The 20,530-nt window shown below is 47.0% G+C and overlaps 1 protein-coding gene and 1 pseudogene across 1 annotated transcript in view; both read right to left on the reverse strand.

The window, feature by feature from the left end:
• Positions 1-20,530, reverse strand: part of SLC9A6 (solute carrier family 9 member A6) — a 91,115-nt gene that overhangs the window by 21,320 nt on the left and 49,265 nt on the right. Inside the window, exons 10-12 of the mRNA XM_055122177.1 lie at positions 16,748-16,861; positions 7,793-7,904; positions 5,525-5,678 (exon numbers count right to left, since the gene is read on the reverse strand). Coding sequence (XP_054978152.1) covers positions 5,525-5,678; positions 7,793-7,904; positions 16,748-16,861 — 380 coding nt within the window. The remainder of the gene's footprint in view (positions 1-5,524; positions 5,679-7,792; positions 7,905-16,747; positions 16,862-20,530) is intronic.
• On the reverse strand, positions 10,132-10,328 carry LOC129400348 (small nucleolar RNA U3; annotated as a pseudogene).

The raw sequence follows: 20,530 nt of genomic DNA on the forward strand, positions 1-20,530 counted from the left end.
CAACATATATCTGCTATCCTGAGCGATCCCTCCAACCATCATTTATTTAGTGCTCCTCTCTCCATCCCAGCTACCTTTCCCCCCAGCGCGTGAGATCGGCTATCAAGCTGTGAGGCAGTCCTCCTGACCCTTATTCTAACTGTCCTTAGGTGTTAGTCTCCTATTATGTTACTTAATATTCCACAAATGACTGCAGTCCTCTTAGGCCTGTCCCTCTCTTTCTGACTCCCCTACTCCTTTTTCAAACTCTGTACAATCCATCCTTTGTTTGGTTCGTTTCAGTGATTTTTCTTCTGTGCTTCTCACAACACTTTCTGATTTTTTCTATCACGATAGGTAGCACAGAAGAGTCAGAGTGAGTTACCTCCCGTCTCCCCAAATAGACTGTAAGCTCCTGGAGGGTAAAGTTCATGTCTCAATTCATCTCTGTATCCCCAGAGTCTAGCACAGTACCTGACATACACTAGGTGCTCAAATGTTCATCAATTAAGATCGCTACTAACAGACAACAGAGGAAACAAACATAATGGCAGGAGAAGCTGTCTCAGCAGCATCACGGAATATGAACCATACCAAAGGGAAGAAAATGATGCAAGGCCGCAAGTGGAAAGCAAGTGAATCATGGCCAAGTACTGAAAACAGATGGCCTTGACCCGAAAAGTCAAAGAAAGGCTCATTTCTTCTTTGTTACAATGGCCTGAAACTGTTAAATATCTTCTCAGCCACATCACACGCTAACCACATTTGCGCATCGCAAGTGACATCTAGTGGTCTTGGTGATAGCACACTTGTAACTCGAAAAAAGAGTGTTCCTGGAGACGGCAATCAACATTGAGAGAGCACTTAGGACTTGCCAGGGACCGTGCTAGGACAGGGCACAGACAGGAATTAGACCTGGCCTCTGCCCTCAAGGCCTCGGCTGGAGCGACAGCACAGAGGGTAGGGCGTTTGCCTTGCACGCGGCCAACCCGGGGTTCGATTCCCAGCATCCCATATGGTCCCTTGAGCACCGCCAGGAGGAATTCCTGAGTGCAGAGCCAGGAGTAACCCCTGTGCATCGCCAGGTGTGACCCGAAAAAAAAACAAAAACAAAAGAAGAGAGAGAGAACCTCACAGCTTGGAGTGGAGAGACAGACACAAGTGAGAGTGGAACTGCACCGGCTCTGCCGTCAGAGTTTGGCTGCATCTGGACCCGGCTCCACAGCAGCTTCGGGAACTTAGTCAAGCGATGCCACCCAATGTGCCATTGTTTCGCACCTGTGAAACAGGTACAATCTCCACCCCATGGAGCTGCTGTGAGGACGAAGTGTGCCAAGATAGGGAAAGAATGAAAAAGCGCCTTCTGAGTCCACGCTAGGTAAACGGCGGCGCGCAGCGGGGCTGTGGGAAGGCTGAGGCAATCAGCGTGCAGCACGCCAGACACCGCGCCCCACCGAGAGACCAAGAGAGGGACTTGAGCGGTGGCATTTCCTAGGAGTAAAGAGCAAAGCCTGGACAGTGAAAACAGGGCGGGCACGGGCCTGGGGAACTGTGATGCGTGAGCGAGGTCGGGGAGCCCAATGGGAATGCCACAAACCCTGTCCACATGCTCCCAGCCCAATAGCTGGAGGTGTCCTTGTCTGCTCCATTAATGGGCTTGGGGGCCCCACCTAGAGGTACCGAGGGCTTCATCTTGGCTCTGTGCTACGGGGGGTCACTTCCGGCGGTGCTCAAGGGACCTTAAGCGGTCAAACCAGAGCCTTCCCCCCAGTACTATCTCTCCAGCCCCCTGGGACGGTGCTTTGACAACAGCCATCAAGCCCCTTCTCATGCTTTATATAAAATCCTACCAAATTTCCAGCTGGACCTTAAAATCCAAGCTTCATTTTTTTTTTAATTTTTATGTTCTGAGCGATAGCACAGCAGGTAGGGCATTTGCCTTGCATGTGGCCAACGCAGCCATCCCAGGTTCGATTCCTCCGTCCCTCTCGGAGAGCCCAGCGAGCTACTGAGTATCCCGCCGGCACGGCAGAGCCTGGCAAGCTCCCTGTAGTGTATTTGATATGCCAAAACAGTAACAAGGAGTCTCACAATGGAGACGTTACTGGTGCCCGCTTGAGCAAAATAGATGAGGAACAGGATGACAGTGACAATAACAGTGACAGTGAACCCCCGTCACCAACACGGTAACGGGCTGGTTATCATTATATTTAATACTATCTGAAGTTGGCGTCTTTCTTGAATTGTTTACTAGCTTCTTGTCTGTCTCACTACTTGTCTCACTACTATCCCTATTCATCAGTGGCCTCTCCGCAGCAGGGGGCCTTCATTTAGCATCACTCACAATCTCTCCACATCATGTTTTTTGCTGTGGGCTGGCTGCTCTGGTCACTATAGGATGTTTGGCAACATTTTTGGCCTCTACCAACGAGACAGCAGGTAGCAGGTCCTTCTTTTTGACTGTGACCATCAAAACTGTCCCAGACACTGCCCTAAGTTCCCTTGCAGTCACCTTCAGTTAAGAACCACCAAGTTAGAGTTTACACCAAGGGACTGGTACTCAGCACTTATCAAATGAGTGGACAAAAGGCACATTTGAAACACTGTGCTCACAGCTCTGGATATCAGCTCACTGAATCCCTACAACAGCCCAAAGAAGTAGGTACCAGCGCAGACGCGAGGAACCCGAGGCCTGCCAAAGGTTAAAGCACTTGCCCCGGGACACACAATTAGCAAATGAAGGAGCGCGCACTCAGAGTCAGATTGAAATGGCTATGAATAGACTTTTATTCTTTGTAATTTATTTTTGGGCTTGGAGGCCACACCCAGTGGTGTTCAGGAGTTATTCCTGGCTCTGGGCGCAGGAATCACTCTTGGCAGGGGTCAGGGGACCATATGCGGTGCCAGGGATTGGACCCAGGTTGGATGTGTGCAAGGCAACACACTACCCACTGTACCGTCTCCAGTCCCATGAACAAAATTAAAGATAAGTTATTAGCACCTTCAAAGTTATATTAGATGAAATGAGAGAAAGAGCATGAGAAACTTAAAATCAAATCTTTGTAAAGAGACTAAAAGCGATCACCAAATAACCACTGTCACTGTCATCCCACTGCTCATCGATTTGCTCGAGCGGGCACCAGTAACATCTCCAGTGTGAGACTTGTTACTGTTTTTGGCATATCAAATACGCCACAGGGAGCTTGCCAGGCTCTGCCTTGCGGGCGGGACACTCGGTAGCTTGCCAGGCTCTCCAAGAGGGATGGAGGAATCAAACCTGGGTCAGCCATGTGTAAGACGAATGCCCTACCTACTGCGCTATCCCTCCAGCCCAAATAACCACCAACATAAAACTCTCAGACAGTTTAAGTGATGATTCTGCTACAGGTCAGAAAGATGGATTTGTTTGATGTGAATAGGTGAGTTTTTGTGAGGTCTTCATTTGGGAGATGGGGGCTAAGCAAAAATCTTTTGTTTGGCTTTTGTAAGATGCAATTACGCAAGAGAACTTGATGTTAAGTTATGAAACGACTCTGAAGAGAACGATTTTTCCTAAGTTATCTTACATTGAATTTTGCAGAATAAGGAAGAGTCACTTACAAGTTCTTAAGAACTAACCCTTCCCAAATGTCCCACCCCCATTTTATAATGCACCTTGGTCTTAAAGAAACTGAGACTGAAGCCTCCTCTGTCCCACATTTATTCTTTCTGTGACTTTTAAAAACTTAGTTCTGGGGCTGGAGAGATAGCACAGCGGGTAGGGCGTTTGCCTTGCACGCGGCCGACCCGGGTTCAAATCCCAGCATCCCATATGGTCCCCTGAGCACGGCCAGGGGTAATTCCTGAGTGCAGAGCCAGGAGTAACCCCTGTGCATCGCCAGGTGTGACCCAAAAAGCAAAAAAAAAAAAACTTAGTTCTGTCTTTTTTCTTGGTTTGTGGGCCACAGCCAGCAGTGCTGCAAGCTTACTCCTGGCTCTGCACTCAGAAATCTGTCCTGGCTGGCCCGGGGAAGCAAACAGGAGGATGCTGGGTATTGAACCTGGGTCAGCCATGTGCGAGGCAAATGCCCTACCTGCTGTACTAACACTCCAGCCCCCTTAGAAATGTTTTAGGCCTCTATTTCCTCAGTTGTAAAATGGAGCAATGGTGACTAGGAAAATGTCTAAGATGTACTTAGCTGAATGCCCAACACGAACTAGGTGCTCAACAAATGCCAAGTCCTCCTTAAAATATAATCAGGATTATAAGAAGATTAATTGGTCGTATTTTCTATTACGTATAATAACAGCACAGAAATGGTAAGAAAGGGATTAACACAGTAAAGAAAAATAAGGATATAGGCAATGATGGCAACATTCGAAAGCGTGGTTCAGGGACTGGCTGGTCTTTTTTTAATTTTTTTTTATTTTTTGCTTTTTGGGTCACACCCAGCGATGCTCAGGGGTTACTCCTGGCTTTGCACTCAGGAATTACTCCTGGCAGTGCTTGGGGGACCATATGGGATGCCGGGGATCGAACCCGGGTCGGCCGCGTGCAAGGCAAACGCCCTACCCGCTGTGCTATCGCTCCGGCCCCTGGCTGGTCTTTAGTAACACAAGAAAGATTTAATGAAGTAAAGTAAACGGAGAACAGATTATACGGGAACAGTTAAATACTGCTTTCTCTAATGAACCCTACACATTCTGGAAGCTCACGAGCTCTTAAGGTCTACGAAGCTTCAGCCAAACGCCAAATTTAAATCAACAAAGGCGTTAGTAACACAGGCTGCTGTAGTCATGGAAACAATTGCAGAACTCTTGAGAAACCAGAGGCTTGCCAATGGAATGCTTTAGCTAGTATGCATCTAATATGACAATCTCCCAATCACAGCTTTATGTTATTAAGTTAGAAACAGTGCTGATAATAAGGATGAGAAAGAACGATGCAATCTCACATGATCTGGGTTGGGATAAATATTACATTTCATATCGTCCCATGTAAGAGCAGTTTTTCATTTTCGTTGGTGATATGAGTCAAAAGCCTTAAATTCCTTCATATCCTCTGACCAAGCAAATTCATTGTTAGGAATACATCCTGAAGAAAGAAATGAGTGATGGGTTCATTTACCAACACTCACTCCGTTGATGGTCATTGTGAGAGCTAAATCCTTGACATACGAAGATCAATTTATTTGCTTACATAAACAACGACACGTGCAGCCATTAAAACAATATTTGTAAATATGCTAAGTAGCCTAAATATTTGTCCCGTGGAACATGTCAAAATCAGTTACATGAGCACCTGCAGCGCAGTCCTCTTTTGGTAAAAAAGAAATACAATACATAGGAAGAGGTCTGGAGAGCTACCTCCTCCAAGTGTTAATGAAGGCTTCTATTTTTGCGCTTTCGTGTCATTTCCATTTTTTCTGTACCATGTTGCATACTTTTGGAAAAGGAAAAAAGGGGGTATTATTGACACACAAGCTTAAAACTTTTCCCTTGATTCAAAGATAAACCACCTGAATTATAACGCGGTGTGATGAAGAGGTGGCCAATCAGGACTGACCTTATGTGCAAGCAGGAGAGCATGGCGGTAGTGCCCCCACCGAAGACCCAAACAGTGAAAAACACAATCAGGAGCGTGGTGCTGAACATCATCTGTCGTGCGTAAGTGGCGGTGTCTCGAATGGCCAAGGCAAATGCCATTGCCCCACGAAGTCCTGCAAAGGAGAAGAGGAGGGATCTCGTCAAGAAGTGAGATGAATCCGGAGAACTAAGCCACAGTCTATGAAGCGCACGGACACTCAGACAGTAAATTCTCCGTGAATTTAAACAAGCAGCGGGGCTGGAGCAATTGTAGAGTGGGAAGGTTGCTGGCCTTGCATGGGACCGACCCGGGCTTTGAGCCCCAGCATCCCGTATGGTCCCCGAGGCCTCGGCAGGAGTAATTTCTGAGTGCAGAATCAGGAGTAACCCCCTGATCATGCGGAGTATGACCCAAAACAAACATTCAAAAGAATATATACAAATAGAGAATTAGGGGATATTCACACACTTTGGGCTCTGAACAAATAAAAAATGTTTTACTTACCATGAAGTGCACTTTTTATGGTATATTGTTTTGTGAGTTTTAAAAGACCTTTGAATTTTGTTTTTTGTTTTTTGTTTTTCAGTATAACTCTGGCAGGCGTTTTTCTCCAAAGGTCATTTGTTGAGATTGTTAAAATGAATTTGTTGCTGGTTTACCATATAATAGAATTTCAGGGCTATGGATGCACACCTCCATTGTACAGGACTAGCTATACCCACCACCAAAGTTCCATTCCCATTCCCCACCTACACAGACTCTTCTACCTTTTCTCCTCATTTTCCTTCCCATGACTGCACTACACCAACCAAGACACAGAACCTGTCTGTCCATTCTCTCTATCCCTGCCTCTGCACCCCAGAGCCCCAATTTCTTCTCCCTAATTGTGTTTTCACCATTTTGAGAATGCATACACAGGGAACCATACAGTGCGCGATCTTGCAGGAATGGCTTTTTATTTTTCATTCAGCAAGACTTCTGAGGTTCATGTGTGCTGCTGGGTGAATCAACAGTTTGTTTTTTTTGGGGGGACCCTCATTCACTGCTGGTGGAAAAGCCGACTGGTCCAGTCCTTTTGGAAAACAATATGGACACTCCTAAAAAACTAGGTATTGAGCTTCCATGTGACCAAGCAATTCCACTTTTTGGCACCTAGCTCAAGGGTCTATAACCTATATTCAGAAAAGGCATTTGCACTCCTATGTTCACTGTAGTTCACAGTAGCCAAAATCTGTAAACAACCCAAGTGCCAAGAACAAATGTCTAAATAAAGAAACTATGGTGCATATATACAAAGGAATACTACTCAGCAACAAAAAGAGATGAAACCGTGCTATTTGCTGCTATGTAGACGGATATGCAGCGTATCACGTTGAGTCCAGTTAGTCAGGAGAGGGACCAACACAGAATGGTCTCATAAGTGGAATACAAAGAAACAAAGTAGGCATACAATAAATACCTAAAGTCTACAGAAAGTGAGAACTGATCTTTAGTAGAAGTTTACCACAGAGGAGGGAAGGAGGGAATACGATGGGGTGTGTGAGTGAGTGCATGTGTGTGTGTGTGTGAGTATGCATGTGTAATACTGGGATAGTGGTGGATGGAAGTGACCATTCTGGTGGAAGGTGTGATGCGGAAATAGTATGATGCATGAAACCCTACCCTTAACTATTGTAAACCAGGAAGCTAAAATAAAATTTTTTAAAGTAGTTCTTTCTAGAGCTAAGTAGTACGCTATGGTCTGGACATACCAGTTGCTGATGCTTCATGAACTAGAAGACAGACTTGATCCATTTCCAGGATTTGATGATGGTGACTATTACTACTGGTACACAGGTTGGTGTATAAAGATGCATTCATCTTCTCCACTCTGTGTAAGATATTTCTAAATTGAGGGCTGGGAGCCTGACTATGAAAAATTTTTCATAGAAGAAATTTTGTGAAATAAGAAAAAGGATTTTCTGTTGACAGTTGCAACTTCTGTAGTGAATGAAGTCTTATAGTACCAGCATATTAATCCATCTGAAATCAAGCCAGCATGGGACTATGTGGCAGAATGTTGGTACTCTTGTGGTGGTTGTGGTGTGGTAATACATACTTTGAAAAGGCGTGAAATTGTATGTCCCTCAAACATACATGGGATGTATAAACCAATTATCATAACATTTAAAAAAAATCAAGCTAGGATATGCACTGTGAGGGGTTTCTAGGAAGAGGTGAAGAGAGGGAAGAAAAGTTTTACCTTACCTGCAAACATCATCATATGCTGAAAATTTGATCCAATCTTACTTTTCCTACCCAAATTGAGTAACAGGGACAAGGGATAAATATTGGCAGCTCTTCCCAAGAAAATAGCAACCTAAAATGATCAATAGGTTAAGGATAATTTCTTAAGATTACTAGTACACTGAGATTATACATTTAAGATGGCAAGACTACCTCAGCAAGTTGTTTCTATGAGGTTTTTTGATTCTGCTGCCCAACAGGAATTCAATGATGAGAATATACTATATCTGCAATGTCAAACACAGAGAATGCCTGAAAAGTGGTTAGTGGTAACGGGACTGAAATTTTCATTGGGCCTCAATTCAATTTAAATTTATATATTGACATACAGTTAGTCGCTAACCAAATTGGATGGTGCAGGTCTACCATATTGGAAATCCATTTCATAAGCAGAAACGTGGTTAAAAAAGGGACACTTGGCTGGAGAGATAATACAAGGGTTAAGGTCCTTGCCATGCATGAGACTGGCCTGGTTCAAGGTCCTTAGCACCATGTGATCCACTTAACACTTCCTGGGTGACTGCTGAGCACAGAGGTGGGAGTAAACTCTGGCCACCACTGGGTATAGTTTCAACTTCCCCCGGAGGGGCTCTTGGGTATCTATTACTGAAGTCTAGCTCATTTCATTTTTAAAAAACTTTAATTATCTCAGTGATTCGATTAAAAAAATTGTTTTTGATTGAGAGTCTGTAGGTAATAATACTGTTAATAAAGCCTAATTCATCTTAGAATCAAATTAGATTTCATCTTAGAAATCAAATTAGTCTTTTCTCCGGTTTGATGTCTATAAAGAAAACAACAATTTTTTTTTTAATTCAGGGGTCATAAAACTGTCTCAGCCCCCTTTTCTGAACAAAATATACAGATTTCATCAATTTATAATTAACATAATTTATAATTTATAATTATTATCACTGTCACTGTCATCCCGTTGCTCATCGAGCACCAGTTTGCTCGAGAGGGCACCAGTAATGTCTCCAGTGTGAGACTTGTTGTTACTGTTTTTGGCGTATTGAATACGCCACGGGGAGCTTACCAGGCTCTGCCGTGCAGGCAAGATACTCTCGGTAGCTTGCCAGGCTCTCTGAGAGGGGCGGAGGAATCGAACCCAGGACAGCCTCGTGCAAGGCAAACGCCGCACACGCTGGGCTATCGCTCCAGCCCATAATTATTATATATCATTGTATCACTGTCACTGTCATCCAGTTGCTCATTTATATTATTATTTCGTTAATAATAATCTAAGATTAAAAACAAAACAAGTGAGGGGCTGGAGAGACAGTACAATGGGTAGGGGGGGTTGTTTTGCACATGGCCGACCCAGGTTCGATCCCCAGCATCCCATATGGTGGCCAGAGCACCACCAGGAGTGATCTCTGAGCGTGGAGACAGGAGTAAGCCCAGAGTGCCACCAGGTGTGGCCCCCCAAACAAACAAAATAAACAAAACGAATGGGAGAAAAGCACTGACCTAAGGCACTCTGGAAATGAACTGACTTGTGTCTGACAGTGACTGTAAAGTGTCATTCCTGATGGGTAAAGGCAAAAGCTACTGCACATAAACAAAACCATGCACAAAAACTGCATAGAAGATAAAAGCGTAGAGTCCAAGAGCTAGTATACGGGTTCAGGTACTTGCGTGGCACGCAGCTGACCCTTGTTTGATCACTGGCACCACACGGTTCCCTGAGCACCATCAGGCGGTGACCCCTGAGCCCCACTGGGTATAGCCCCACACAGACCATCCCGACAAGATAGAGCTCCTTCCCACCTTAGCACGTTAGCAGCTCTGAGGCTGTGATGCAGGCTGGAAGGGAACAATTCGGTAAATGGATGGAGGCGGGCGGGGGGCAGGTTTCTCACTCCTAGATCGGTCGCTACAGACCAGAAGGGTAAGGAGGCTAGAATGATCCATGTGGCAGTGGCACAGCTGGAAACAATGATAACCAGCCATAACAGAGAGGCAGAGGCAATGTAGGTAGATGGAAATATAACAATCCCTATATGGGGCTGGAGCGATAGTACAGCGGGTAGGACGTTTGCCTTGCATGCGGCCGAACCGGGTTCGATTCCCAGCGTCCCATATGGACCTCTGAGCACCGCCAGGAGTAATTCCTGAGTGCAGAGCCAGGAGTAACCCCTGTGCATCGCTGGGTGTGACCAAAGAAAGCAAAAAAAAAAGGAATCCCTATATAATACAGCTCCCACCTATCAGCTGAGAGGGCCAGGGGGTGGGGGGCAGTCAGAACAGCGAGAGCTCAGACCTAGTTTTCAGTCTCTTCTCTTTTCTTTAAAACCGGAACCACTCAGACCGCATCATCCTCGTCTCGCTCTTCCAAGGGAAGAGAATGATCACCAGGGGTAAAAGGCAGTTGCAAAAGTAACGCCTAGAACCGGCCTCATGCTCAGGCTCCGACTCCTGGTTTCAGGGGCTCTACACAATCAAGAGAAACTTCCCTGATGATGAACTCTAGAAATGATCCCTGCAAGTTAGTCTTCATGATCCCTGAGAGTCAAGTCTTTCAGACCAAGATTTTGGGTACCACTCCCCAAATGAAAGGGATCAAAGTTCCTCCGAGAACTGGCAGGCTCCAAGGCTCAGGCAGAAGACGTGCAAATTGATCCAGATGCATCTTGTCGTTTCAGAAAGCAGTGATGTGCCTCCAACTAAAGGGGTGGGGGACATTCAAAACCAGAGATGGGGTACCAGAGTGATCAGAGCCAGGAGTCCCTGAACACTGCCAGGTGTTCCTCCAAACCCCAACTAAAGCAAACAACACCCACTCCCCGCCCCCTGTCAGGAATGCCAAAGGGATAATTCCCAGTGGCCAAGGCTGGGAAAGTTTGTGCAATGGGATGTTCAACAAGTAGGGTCTGGAGAGACAGGAGAGCATGCAGGGTGCTTGCCTTGCATGAGGCCAATCCGGGTTCAATCCCTGTCACCCCTAGAAGTGATCCCTGAGTACAGAGTCCTAAGTATTGCTAGGTGTGACTCAACCCACCCCCCAAAGCAGTGCTATACTATAAGCACCAGTATGTCCCCAAAGATTATAAATAATGGAACAAAGGAAGAATAGGGGCTGAAAGCGGGAGGGAGAGAAAGAGAAAGAGGGAGGGAGGGAAAGAGAGGGAGGAAGGGAGAGAGAGATGGGGGAGGGAGAGAGGGAGAGAGAGAGTTCAAAGGGCTGGCATGCACTTTGTTTGGAGATCTAACTCCCTGGCTGCCTGTGTTCCCCAGAGCTCAGAGTTTGGAGAAACCCTGAGCACTGCCTGCTATGGCCCCCAAATCAAAACAAAGAAACAAACAGAACCCAAAGTGGGATGGATAGACAGATTTCTCTGATCCCGCAGATTCACAGTAACTTTGATACTCTGTCGTTGAAGAGACGAGGCCAAAATCCTGCCCAACGGCTGGGGTAGAGAAGGGATCACTAAGTCAATGATGGTTGGAGGGTTTGTTCTGGATGGGAGATGTGTGCTGAAAGTAGATAAAGGACCAAATGTGACAGCTTCTCAGTATCTGTATTGCAAACCATAATGCCCAAAAGTAGAGAGAGAGAGAGAGAGAGAGAGAGAGAGAGACAGAATGGGGCAAAATTGTCTGCCAAAGAGGCAGGGGAAGGGGTGGGAGAGGGAGAATACTGGGGACATTGGTCGTGGAAAATGTGCACAGGTGAACGGGTGGGTGTTCGATCATTGTGTGACTGAAACTCAAACATGAAAGCTTTGTAACTATATCTCATGGTGATTCAAAAAAATAATAAAAAAATAGAACCCGCCCAGGGGCCAGAGCGATAGCACAGCAGGTAGGGCCTTGCATGTGGCCGACCCGAGTTCGAATCCCAGCATCCCATACGGTTTCCTGAGCACCGCTAGAAATAATTCCTGAGTGCAGAGGCCGGAGTAACCCCTGTACATCGGCAGGCGTGACCTCTCTCAAAAAAAGGAAAATAAATAAAAGAAAATAAAACCCGCCCAAATGTGGGCCCTGTATAGTCACTTCCTCTTACCCAGCAAATCTCGAAAGACAGCACGACATTCATCTGATCGTGAGGAAACATCAGACCCTTCCCATTGGGAGATACTTAGCCCAATACCAGACTAGCAGTGCCTCAAAATTGTCAGGGAACTTCAAAATCAAGGAGCCTCTGAGAAATTGCAGACTGCACTGAAACATAGGCTGCGGAAATTGTGGTCTGTATTTGGAGTATCAGCAATTGCAAGCCAAGAGCAGAGCCTCAGTGGAATGTGGACCAGGAAAGGGAGCTAAGGGGCAAACCTCTGCCTCCCGCAAAACAACACTGTAGCACTGCAGCACCGTCGTCCCATTGTTCATTGATTTGCTCGAGTGGGCACCAGTAACGTCTCTGGTTTTTGGTATATAGAATACGCTACGGGGAGCTTGCCACGCTCTGCCATGCGGGTGGGATACTCTTGGTAGCTTGCTGGGCTCTCCGAGAGGGACGGAGGAATCGAACCTGGGTCAGTGGCGTGCAAATGCCCTACCCGCTGTGCTATTGCTCCAGTCCCAAACAACAACAACAAAACAATTCCAGGGAAATCAATCACATATGAACTTCTGTTAATGACTGTGGCAAATGTACCGTGCTAATACTTTCTATATGAGCTTCCATTTGGTTGGTAAATCTGAAATTATTTCAGAGTAACAAAGGCTGTTAAGATGTGATTCCCCCAAAAGAAAAAAAGATAAACAACAGCAAATGAAGTAGGCTGGTGCTGCGGTGACTGCTGATATATCCCCAACATCTATTCCTTCCTTCCTCTACTGTGGCCAACACCCCGTCTACCCTCTGACTCCTGGATACAGAACCACCAAGGTAAAGAAGAATCTCCCTGCCCTCCCTTAAAAGCGAGTGTAATCAATGAATGTTAAATGTAGTGATCCTGGGAACTGCTGCTAAAGGGAACTGGCAGACGAAGGCGTGAGCCACCTTGGACTCTTAAGAAGAAGCTTAGGGTGGCTGGAGTGATAGCACAGCGGGTAGGGCATTTGCCTGACATGCGGCCAACCCAGCTTCAATTCCCAGCATCCCATATGGTCCCCTGAGCACCGCTAGGAGTTAATTCCTGAGTGCAGGAGTAACCCCTGAGCATCACCGGGTGTGACCCAAAAAGCCAAAAAAAAAAAAACTGAAGAAGCAGCTTAGGGCTGGAGCAATAGCACAGTGGGTAAGGGCGTTTGCCTTGCACTCGGCTGACCCGGGTTCGATTCCCAGCATCCCATATGGTCCCCTGAGCACCGCCAGGAGTAATTCCTGAGTGCAAACCCAGGAGTTAACCCTGTGCATCACCGGGTGTGACCCAAAAAGCCAAAATAAAAAAGAAGCCGCTTAGCTGGCTCAGGATGGTAGCAAGAAGGTGGCGTGGGTCCCTGAAGGTTTTGTCAAGCAGAGTGACCCAGGTTTTGCCTTTTACATGAGTAAGAAATAAACACTGATCTTATTTACACTATGATTTGAGGCTTTTGTCACAGGAAATCAAATGTAAGGACTAACTAGTAGAGACAGAAGAAAAGAACTCTGCTATTAAGTCGGTTTCAGGGGAGGCTTTTGTTCTGAGAATCTCCAATCCTTTTGATTTGTGGGAACACAACCGGGCGTGCTCAGGGGTCAGTCCTGGTGGCGTCCAGGAAACTATATGTGATGCTGGGAATTAAACCACGGTGGCGACGGGGAAGGCGGGTGCCTTAACCCATGGACTGTCTCTCTGGCCCCTGAAACTTCAATTCTTAATAGATGCAAAAACCAGGGACGCAGAAAAAGCCTTGTTTCTGGGTAAAGAGAGTTGATGAAGCCATGTGACTGCCCAAACATTTCTCTGAGACTCGCAGGATGTGAAGTTACCAATCTCATGGGAAGTTTTCCATGGAAGGTTTTTCTCTTATTAATCGAGCTTTATCTTTTCTGCCGCAAGTTCATTCCCAGCAGACGGAGACGCTGCAAAATGACATTTCAGTAATACCCCATATCGAGAGAAATCCTACTTAAGAGCTTTAATTTTAAAAAGATTTCCACTAATCTCTTTGGTAAAATCTTGATTTAAATAAAAAAACCACTTTTGAAAAATCACTCACTCCAACATACTTCTCTCTGTGTCACGTATCACAATCTCCCTTTCCGTGTTTCCTGTTCATTCACTCCCCCTGGATTATTCTCCTATCAAACTTGCACCTCCAGTCCAAAGAGCCTTCAACTTTTGTGTGTGTGTGTGTGTTTTCTGGCCATACATGGGGTCTACTCTTAGCTCAGTGCTTAGGGCTGAGGATCAAATCTCGGATTCCTGCATATAAACCCTTTGGGCTATGGCTGGCCCTCCCTCTGCCTTCTCTTCAAATAGTCCTCTCCCCTTTCCACGACATCTACACAGTGCTCTGTTCAACACCTGCATTCACTCACCGCATTTTTATGGCTCCTGCTTGACAGAATGGCAAAGCTAGGTGGTGTAAACCATCTTTTTGTTTTATGGGCCACACCCAAGGACTCATAGGGTTACTCCCTGGATTTGCACTCAGGAATTATACCTGGCAGCTCTTGGGGGAACAAATAGGATGCCAGGGATCAAACGGGGTCAGCCACGTGCAAGGAAAGCACCCTACCTGCTGGACTATCCAGCCCCGTGCACCATCTTTTTTTTTTTACTTTTGGGTCACACCCAGTTATGCACAGGGGTTACTTCTGGCTTTGCACTCAGGACTCTCTCTTGGTGGTACTCAGGGGACCATATGGGATGCTGGGAATTGAACCTGGGTCGGCCGCGTGCAAGGCAAATGCCCTCCCCACTGTGCTATTGCTCCAGCCCCTGCGCCATTTTTTTCCCCAAAGTCAACAGCTAAGTGATTTTGGACAAAGTCACATAATGGGGGAGACTGTCTTACCTATTAACCTGTGTACCTATTTATCTATCATTAATACCCAGTCCTCCGGCACAATGGGATCCCTAATCCAGCTCCGCAATCTTATAACCACCCCCACTTATAATGTCCACTTCCAAACCCTCCTGAAGTCTTTTACAGGGGAAAGTTTGGCTCAAAGCCTTCCCAATCAAGCCTGCCTCCTCCTCCACACACCCTGTGTGGTCCTTGCTCACCGTAGACCAGAGTTGGGCTACTGACCAACAAAATATGGCAGAAATGACCAGTGTGTGTCACTTCCGGCACTAGGGCTAAAAGGAACTCGGCCTTCCACCTCTGTCCCCGTGAAGTCGCTCCCTCTAGGTGATGCTATATTGGGAGCCACCCCATGAACTTCCTGTGGCAAAGAAGTTCAGATGCCAGGCAACAGCCGTGTGCGTGAGCTTGGCCTGGCCACTCTCCTGGCCCCACCCGCATGTGACTACCACCTCCTGAGAGTCCCTCTACTCGAGACACCCAGCTCTGCTGTTCCATGTTTGTGGACACCCAGTAACTGCATGGCTGTCGTGGGAAGTCTCTGTTTGGGGACACACTGTTAGACCTTCGCTATCTGAGAGGCCACTAGTTCTGATTTCACGCTGCAGATATTCCCTACTTTGTAGATAAAATTAGAAGCCTGGGGCTGGGGCGATAGCACAGCAGGAAGGGCGTTTGCCTTGCACGCGGCCAACCCAGGTTCGATTCCCAGCATCCCATATGGTCCCCCGAGCACTGCCAGGAATGATTCCTGAGTGTAAAGCCAGGAGTAATCCCTGAGCATCGCCGGGTGTGACCCCCCCAAAAAAAAGTATATAAAAAAGTATAAAATTAGAAGCCCTCAAACAGGAACCCCTTTCATCTCGACCTAGCCTGTCACCTTCTGGAACCACAGCAGGGACTGTGCCCCCGCCCAGAGAAGGCTACCCCCCTCTGGATTCCATCTCCCTCTTGCCTTCCCACAATACCGCCACTACCGATTGCTCTTCCATGGGACTCCGTTTCCTTGCGCCTTGCGACTCCACAGGAGGTGGTGTGGGGAGCACCATCTCTCCTTCCGAGCACTCGCAGCCACTAGCCTGTGTCATACAGATGCCAACTCTTCCTCTGGAATCTACGCTCTCTTCTGTCCCTCAGTAATGGACAGCAAACAGATCTACCTTTTGGAGTTCGGCAGAAGAGCAGAACTTTCCTTCCCCCTCTCTGTCAACCTGTCCGTGTTATTTGTGCACTACATCCAAGGGCTGGAGCGATAGCACAGCAGGTAGGGCATTTGCCTTGCACTCGGCCAACCCAGGTTCCAGGTTCGATTCCTCCGCCCCTCTCAGAGAGCCCGGCAAGCTACCGAGATTATCCCGCCTGCATGGCAGAGCCTGGCAAGCTCCCCATGGTGTATTTGATGTGCCAAAAACAGTAACAAGTCTCACAATAGAGACGTTACTGGTGTCCGCTCAAGCAAATCGATGAGCAACTGGATGACAGTGATACAGCGATATACCCAAGGAGCATAAAAACAGAATAAAAAAATGGGAATCCTCAGTTGTTATTCTTCAGGGAAAATCTTAATATATTTCGACGTCTTTAATTTCTGGCTTTGTTTGTGCGTGGTCCCCAGAGGAACTCCAGCGTTACTCACAGCTCAGGACTCGGGTCATGCGGTGCTGGGGGCTCTGACCTCCTGCATGCACAGCATGACTCCAGCCCTTGAACTATCTCCTCAGGCCCCTATTTCTGGTTCTTGAGGGGGTCGATATCTGGCAAATGCTCAGGGCTTATTCCTGGCTCGACACTCAACGGTCACTCTTGGTGTTGCTTGGGGGATCAGATGTGGTTCCAGGGATCAAACTGGGGTCAGCCATGTGCAAGGCAAGTGCCTTACCCCCTGCACGACCTTGTTCCGGCCCCCATGTGGTGGCCTTTAAATGCATTCTTCCCGGTCATACCTCTGAAGAAACACACACCTCCACTTCGAAGGACATGTCTCAAAACCGTACGCATATTAAAGGATACAAAAGCTCCTACTACAAATGTTGGATTGAAGACGTGGTTTTGGAAGGTGAACAGTGTCAGGCCCATGTAGGAGAAGATGAAATTCTCTGCCAAGAAATTGAGGAGCTCGAACAACTGCAATGAGAACACAAAAGGTTAGTCCGGGAAATAGCGATCCCTGATCTGCAAGCACGCGTTACCGAGGCAATTATCGCAGACACATGCATGTGTGCCGTCAGTTATAGGCCTCTGGATATGTATGAGTTGGAGGGCAGCAAATGCCGAGACGCCACTTGTACTCCAACAATAAGAGCCAAAAACGTTCGCCCCTTTCTTCCCTCATCTGATTTCCCTTCTCCAATCGCTGGATTTGGTTATTCTTATCCTACCTCCCCAACCCTATGAATCTTTCTTTTGTGTGTGCTGCTGGGATGGAGCCCAGCGCCTCACTCGAGAGGCATGTGCTCGGCCACTAAGCCCTACCCTGGCCACACACTGATGTTTGTTTTGAAAAGTTCCACAGCGTCCCTACCACTATTAGGCTCTAGCATCTACTGATTAGGTTACAGCATGCTGCTGCCTAAGGCACCCTACCCCCATCTTCTACACCCACCTAACGGACCTCTCTAGAAAGGGCAGTTTCAAGACACTCCATCTAGGGGCTAGAGTGATAGTACAGTGGGTAGGCGTTTGCGTTGCATGCAGCCAACCCGGGTTCGATTCCCAGCATCCCATATGGCCCCAGAGCACACCAGGAGTAATTCCTGAGTGCATGAGCCAGGAGTAACCCCTGTGCTTCGCCAGGTGTGACCCAAAAAGCAAAAAAAAAATTCAAGACACCCCTCTATAGGAGTGAAGAGCTGGTTCAACACGGGCTGCTGGAGGACACCCTTCAGAGTGCTGGCCTGCCGTGCCATTTCACTTTATATTTGGGCCTTCGCCCTCCCGCAGTCTCCACGTTATGGCTTTGTGCTGTGTCCCCTCCTGCCACCGACCTGCCGACCTCCAACCTGTTCACATCACTGCCTGGTCACATATTTACTGTTTACTGGAGCACAGCAAAAATTTACCCAGCATTTACTGTGTGCCCAATACCCTGCTAAAGGCTCTAGTGTGTTGTCTCATCTTTATTTTTATTTATTTAATTATCTATCTATTTATTTATTTATTTGTTTATTTATTTTATTTATTTTTTGCGTTTTGGGTCATACCTGGCGATGCTCAGGGGTTACTCCTGGCTCTGCACTCAGGAATTACTCCTGGCGGTGCTCGGGGGACCATATGGGATGCTGGGAATCGAAGCTGGATCTGCCACGTGCAAGGCAAATGCCCTACCCGCTATGCTATCGCTCCGGCCCCTAGAGGGGTGTCTTGAAACTGCCCCGCGACTCTTTGAGATTTGTAGTATTATTTTCCTCATCTAAAACATGACCAAAGGGCTGAAGAGATAATACAATGGATAGGGTGTTTGCTTGCCAGTGGTTGACCTGGGTTCAACCCCTGGTGCCTCCCAGGGTCCCCTGAGCCTACCACGAGTGATCCAGGAGTAAGTGGTGCTGGGTGCGGCCCCCAAATAAACAAAAATATAAAAAAATAAATCTGAGATGCCAAAGGAGATGTCAAAACTGAAGCACAGAGACATGCTATAATTTCCCCCTGGTTACACGGCCACCAAGTTTCGGAACACCAGAGTGCCCAAATCTAATCCATCACACTGGGTCAACTTTCCCTGTGATGGACTGGATAAGCTGAGGCCTTGCAGAACCTGTGATTCCTGCCACAACCACCCAATTCTGCCAATGTGGTGTGAAAGCAGCCACTCTCAGTGATGTCTTTCTGAAAGGTAGACGTGGCTCTGTGCCTGCCAAACTTTAATAGGTATCAAAATTCCAATTACATAAACCCCATTCCTGTATCACCAAGTCTCCTGTAACACTTTCCACACCCTTTAGAAATGCGCCGGCACTTAGCTGCAGACCTCACAGGGTGGCCTGCTTCATACTTGGCCGATCTTGGTTGTCCACCTTGGCTCCAGGTAGCCAGGGGTAATTACCCGAAGCGATCTCTGTCTAGGTTTAGCATTTCATCGACCACAGCTTTCAACCTCCTCAAACGTCAAGCTCCTTTCCCCCTCCTTGGGCCTCTTGGATGAAATACAACCAGAAACGCGCAGCTGAAGGTTTGCACTAGTTGAGGGGTTTGTTACATAAGCACCAGCTTCACATCCCCATCAAGACCGGAAACGGCTCCTCTGGGAGGTTTCTTTGCTGTCCCACTTCCCAGGAACATGCCAACACCGCCTTTCTTATTACTGCACCGAATTCATCTGTAATGTGGATCAGTTATTCCAACATATCTGCAGGGCGGCGGGGGTGGGGGGTCGACTACCTCTTGAAGGGAAACGGATAAGCCATACTCAAAAGATGTGGCTCTATGGGGCTGGAGCGATAGCACAGCAGGTAGGGCGTTTGCCTTGCACATGGCCGACCCGGGTTCGATTCCCAGCATCCCATATGGTCCCCCGAGCACCGCCAGGAGTGATTCCTGAGTGCAGAGCCAGGAGTTAGCCCTGAGCATTGCTGGGTGTGGCCCAAAAGGCCAAAATAATAAAAAATAAAAAATAACAAAGATGTGGTTCTAGAAGAAAGAAGTAAAGCATCTGTATTCCTAGGCTTTACTGAGAGCCCCTTCCAGGCTTCTCTCTGTATTCTGCCCCTCTGGCAAAACACAAGGCCTTCACTTGTAGGTAGAGTCCCGATTGAGTATGCATTTGTTTCCACTACAGGTTTCCCACACTGTTCTCGCCTCTGTCCTACAGACCTCCTAGGACTCAAAGGTGCTGTGCCCATTTCCTTTACAACTTCTCCACACAGCACTGTGCAACTGCTCACTGCGTACTATGTGACGCCCAGTGATACCTGTGGTTGGCATTCTTGGAAACAGAGCAGTTTTGCAGGCCCTGGAGAAAGACTAAAGTTAATCTAATGTTGCCTTTTCAGCAGATCTAAGTGTTTGGGAACAATATCAAATAACAAGGGTGGGTCCGGTGTCAAAATATTGAATGTAATCAAAGTAGAGAGAGAGAGTAATGTGGAAATCATCTGCCACCCAGGTAGGGGGAGGGTGTAGGATGGGGGGAATACTGGGGTTTTGGGTGCTGGAAGATGTGCACTGGTGAAGGGACGGGTGTTTCGTCATTGTATAACTGAGACTTAAACCCGAAAGCTTTGTAACTGCTCTCATGGTGATTCAATAAATAATTTTTTTAAATAAAAAAACAAAAAATATATAAAGTTAATCTCCTATCACTAGTCAGATCAGAGGTTAATCTTATCTGTATCATGGCAAAAAATGGGTAAACCTAAAAGATATTTCTGGTTCACGTTCCTGTTCGGATTCCAGACCACTGCAATAGGGCAAGTGACAAGGATTGGCCGGGGAGGGGGAGGGGTTCAGTACACATAAAAGTGAAGTTTGCTACAACACCCAACAGGAGTGAGAACAAAAGGGAATGCCCTGCTGCAGAGGCAGGGTGGGGTGGTGGGGGTTGGGGTGGGGGTGGTGGGAGGGATACTGCGAACATTGGTGGGAGAATGGGCATAGGTGGAGGGATGTAAACCAAATGCAAACATGAAAGTTCGTAAGTTTGTAACTGTACCTCACGGTGATTCACTAATAAATTTTTTAAAAAATATAAAGTTCATAAGAAAAGTTTAAAAAAAACTGAAGTTTGCAAGACAGAAGAATGCAATAGCATTATGTTCAAAACTTAAAGCACATTCCTTAATTTTATTGCTAAAAATA

This window comes from Sorex araneus, chromosome X (assembly GCF_027595985.1).
Source record: "Sorex araneus isolate mSorAra2 chromosome X, mSorAra2.pri, whole genome shotgun sequence".
NCBI lineage: Eukaryota > Metazoa > Chordata > Mammalia > Eulipotyphla > Soricidae > Sorex > Sorex araneus.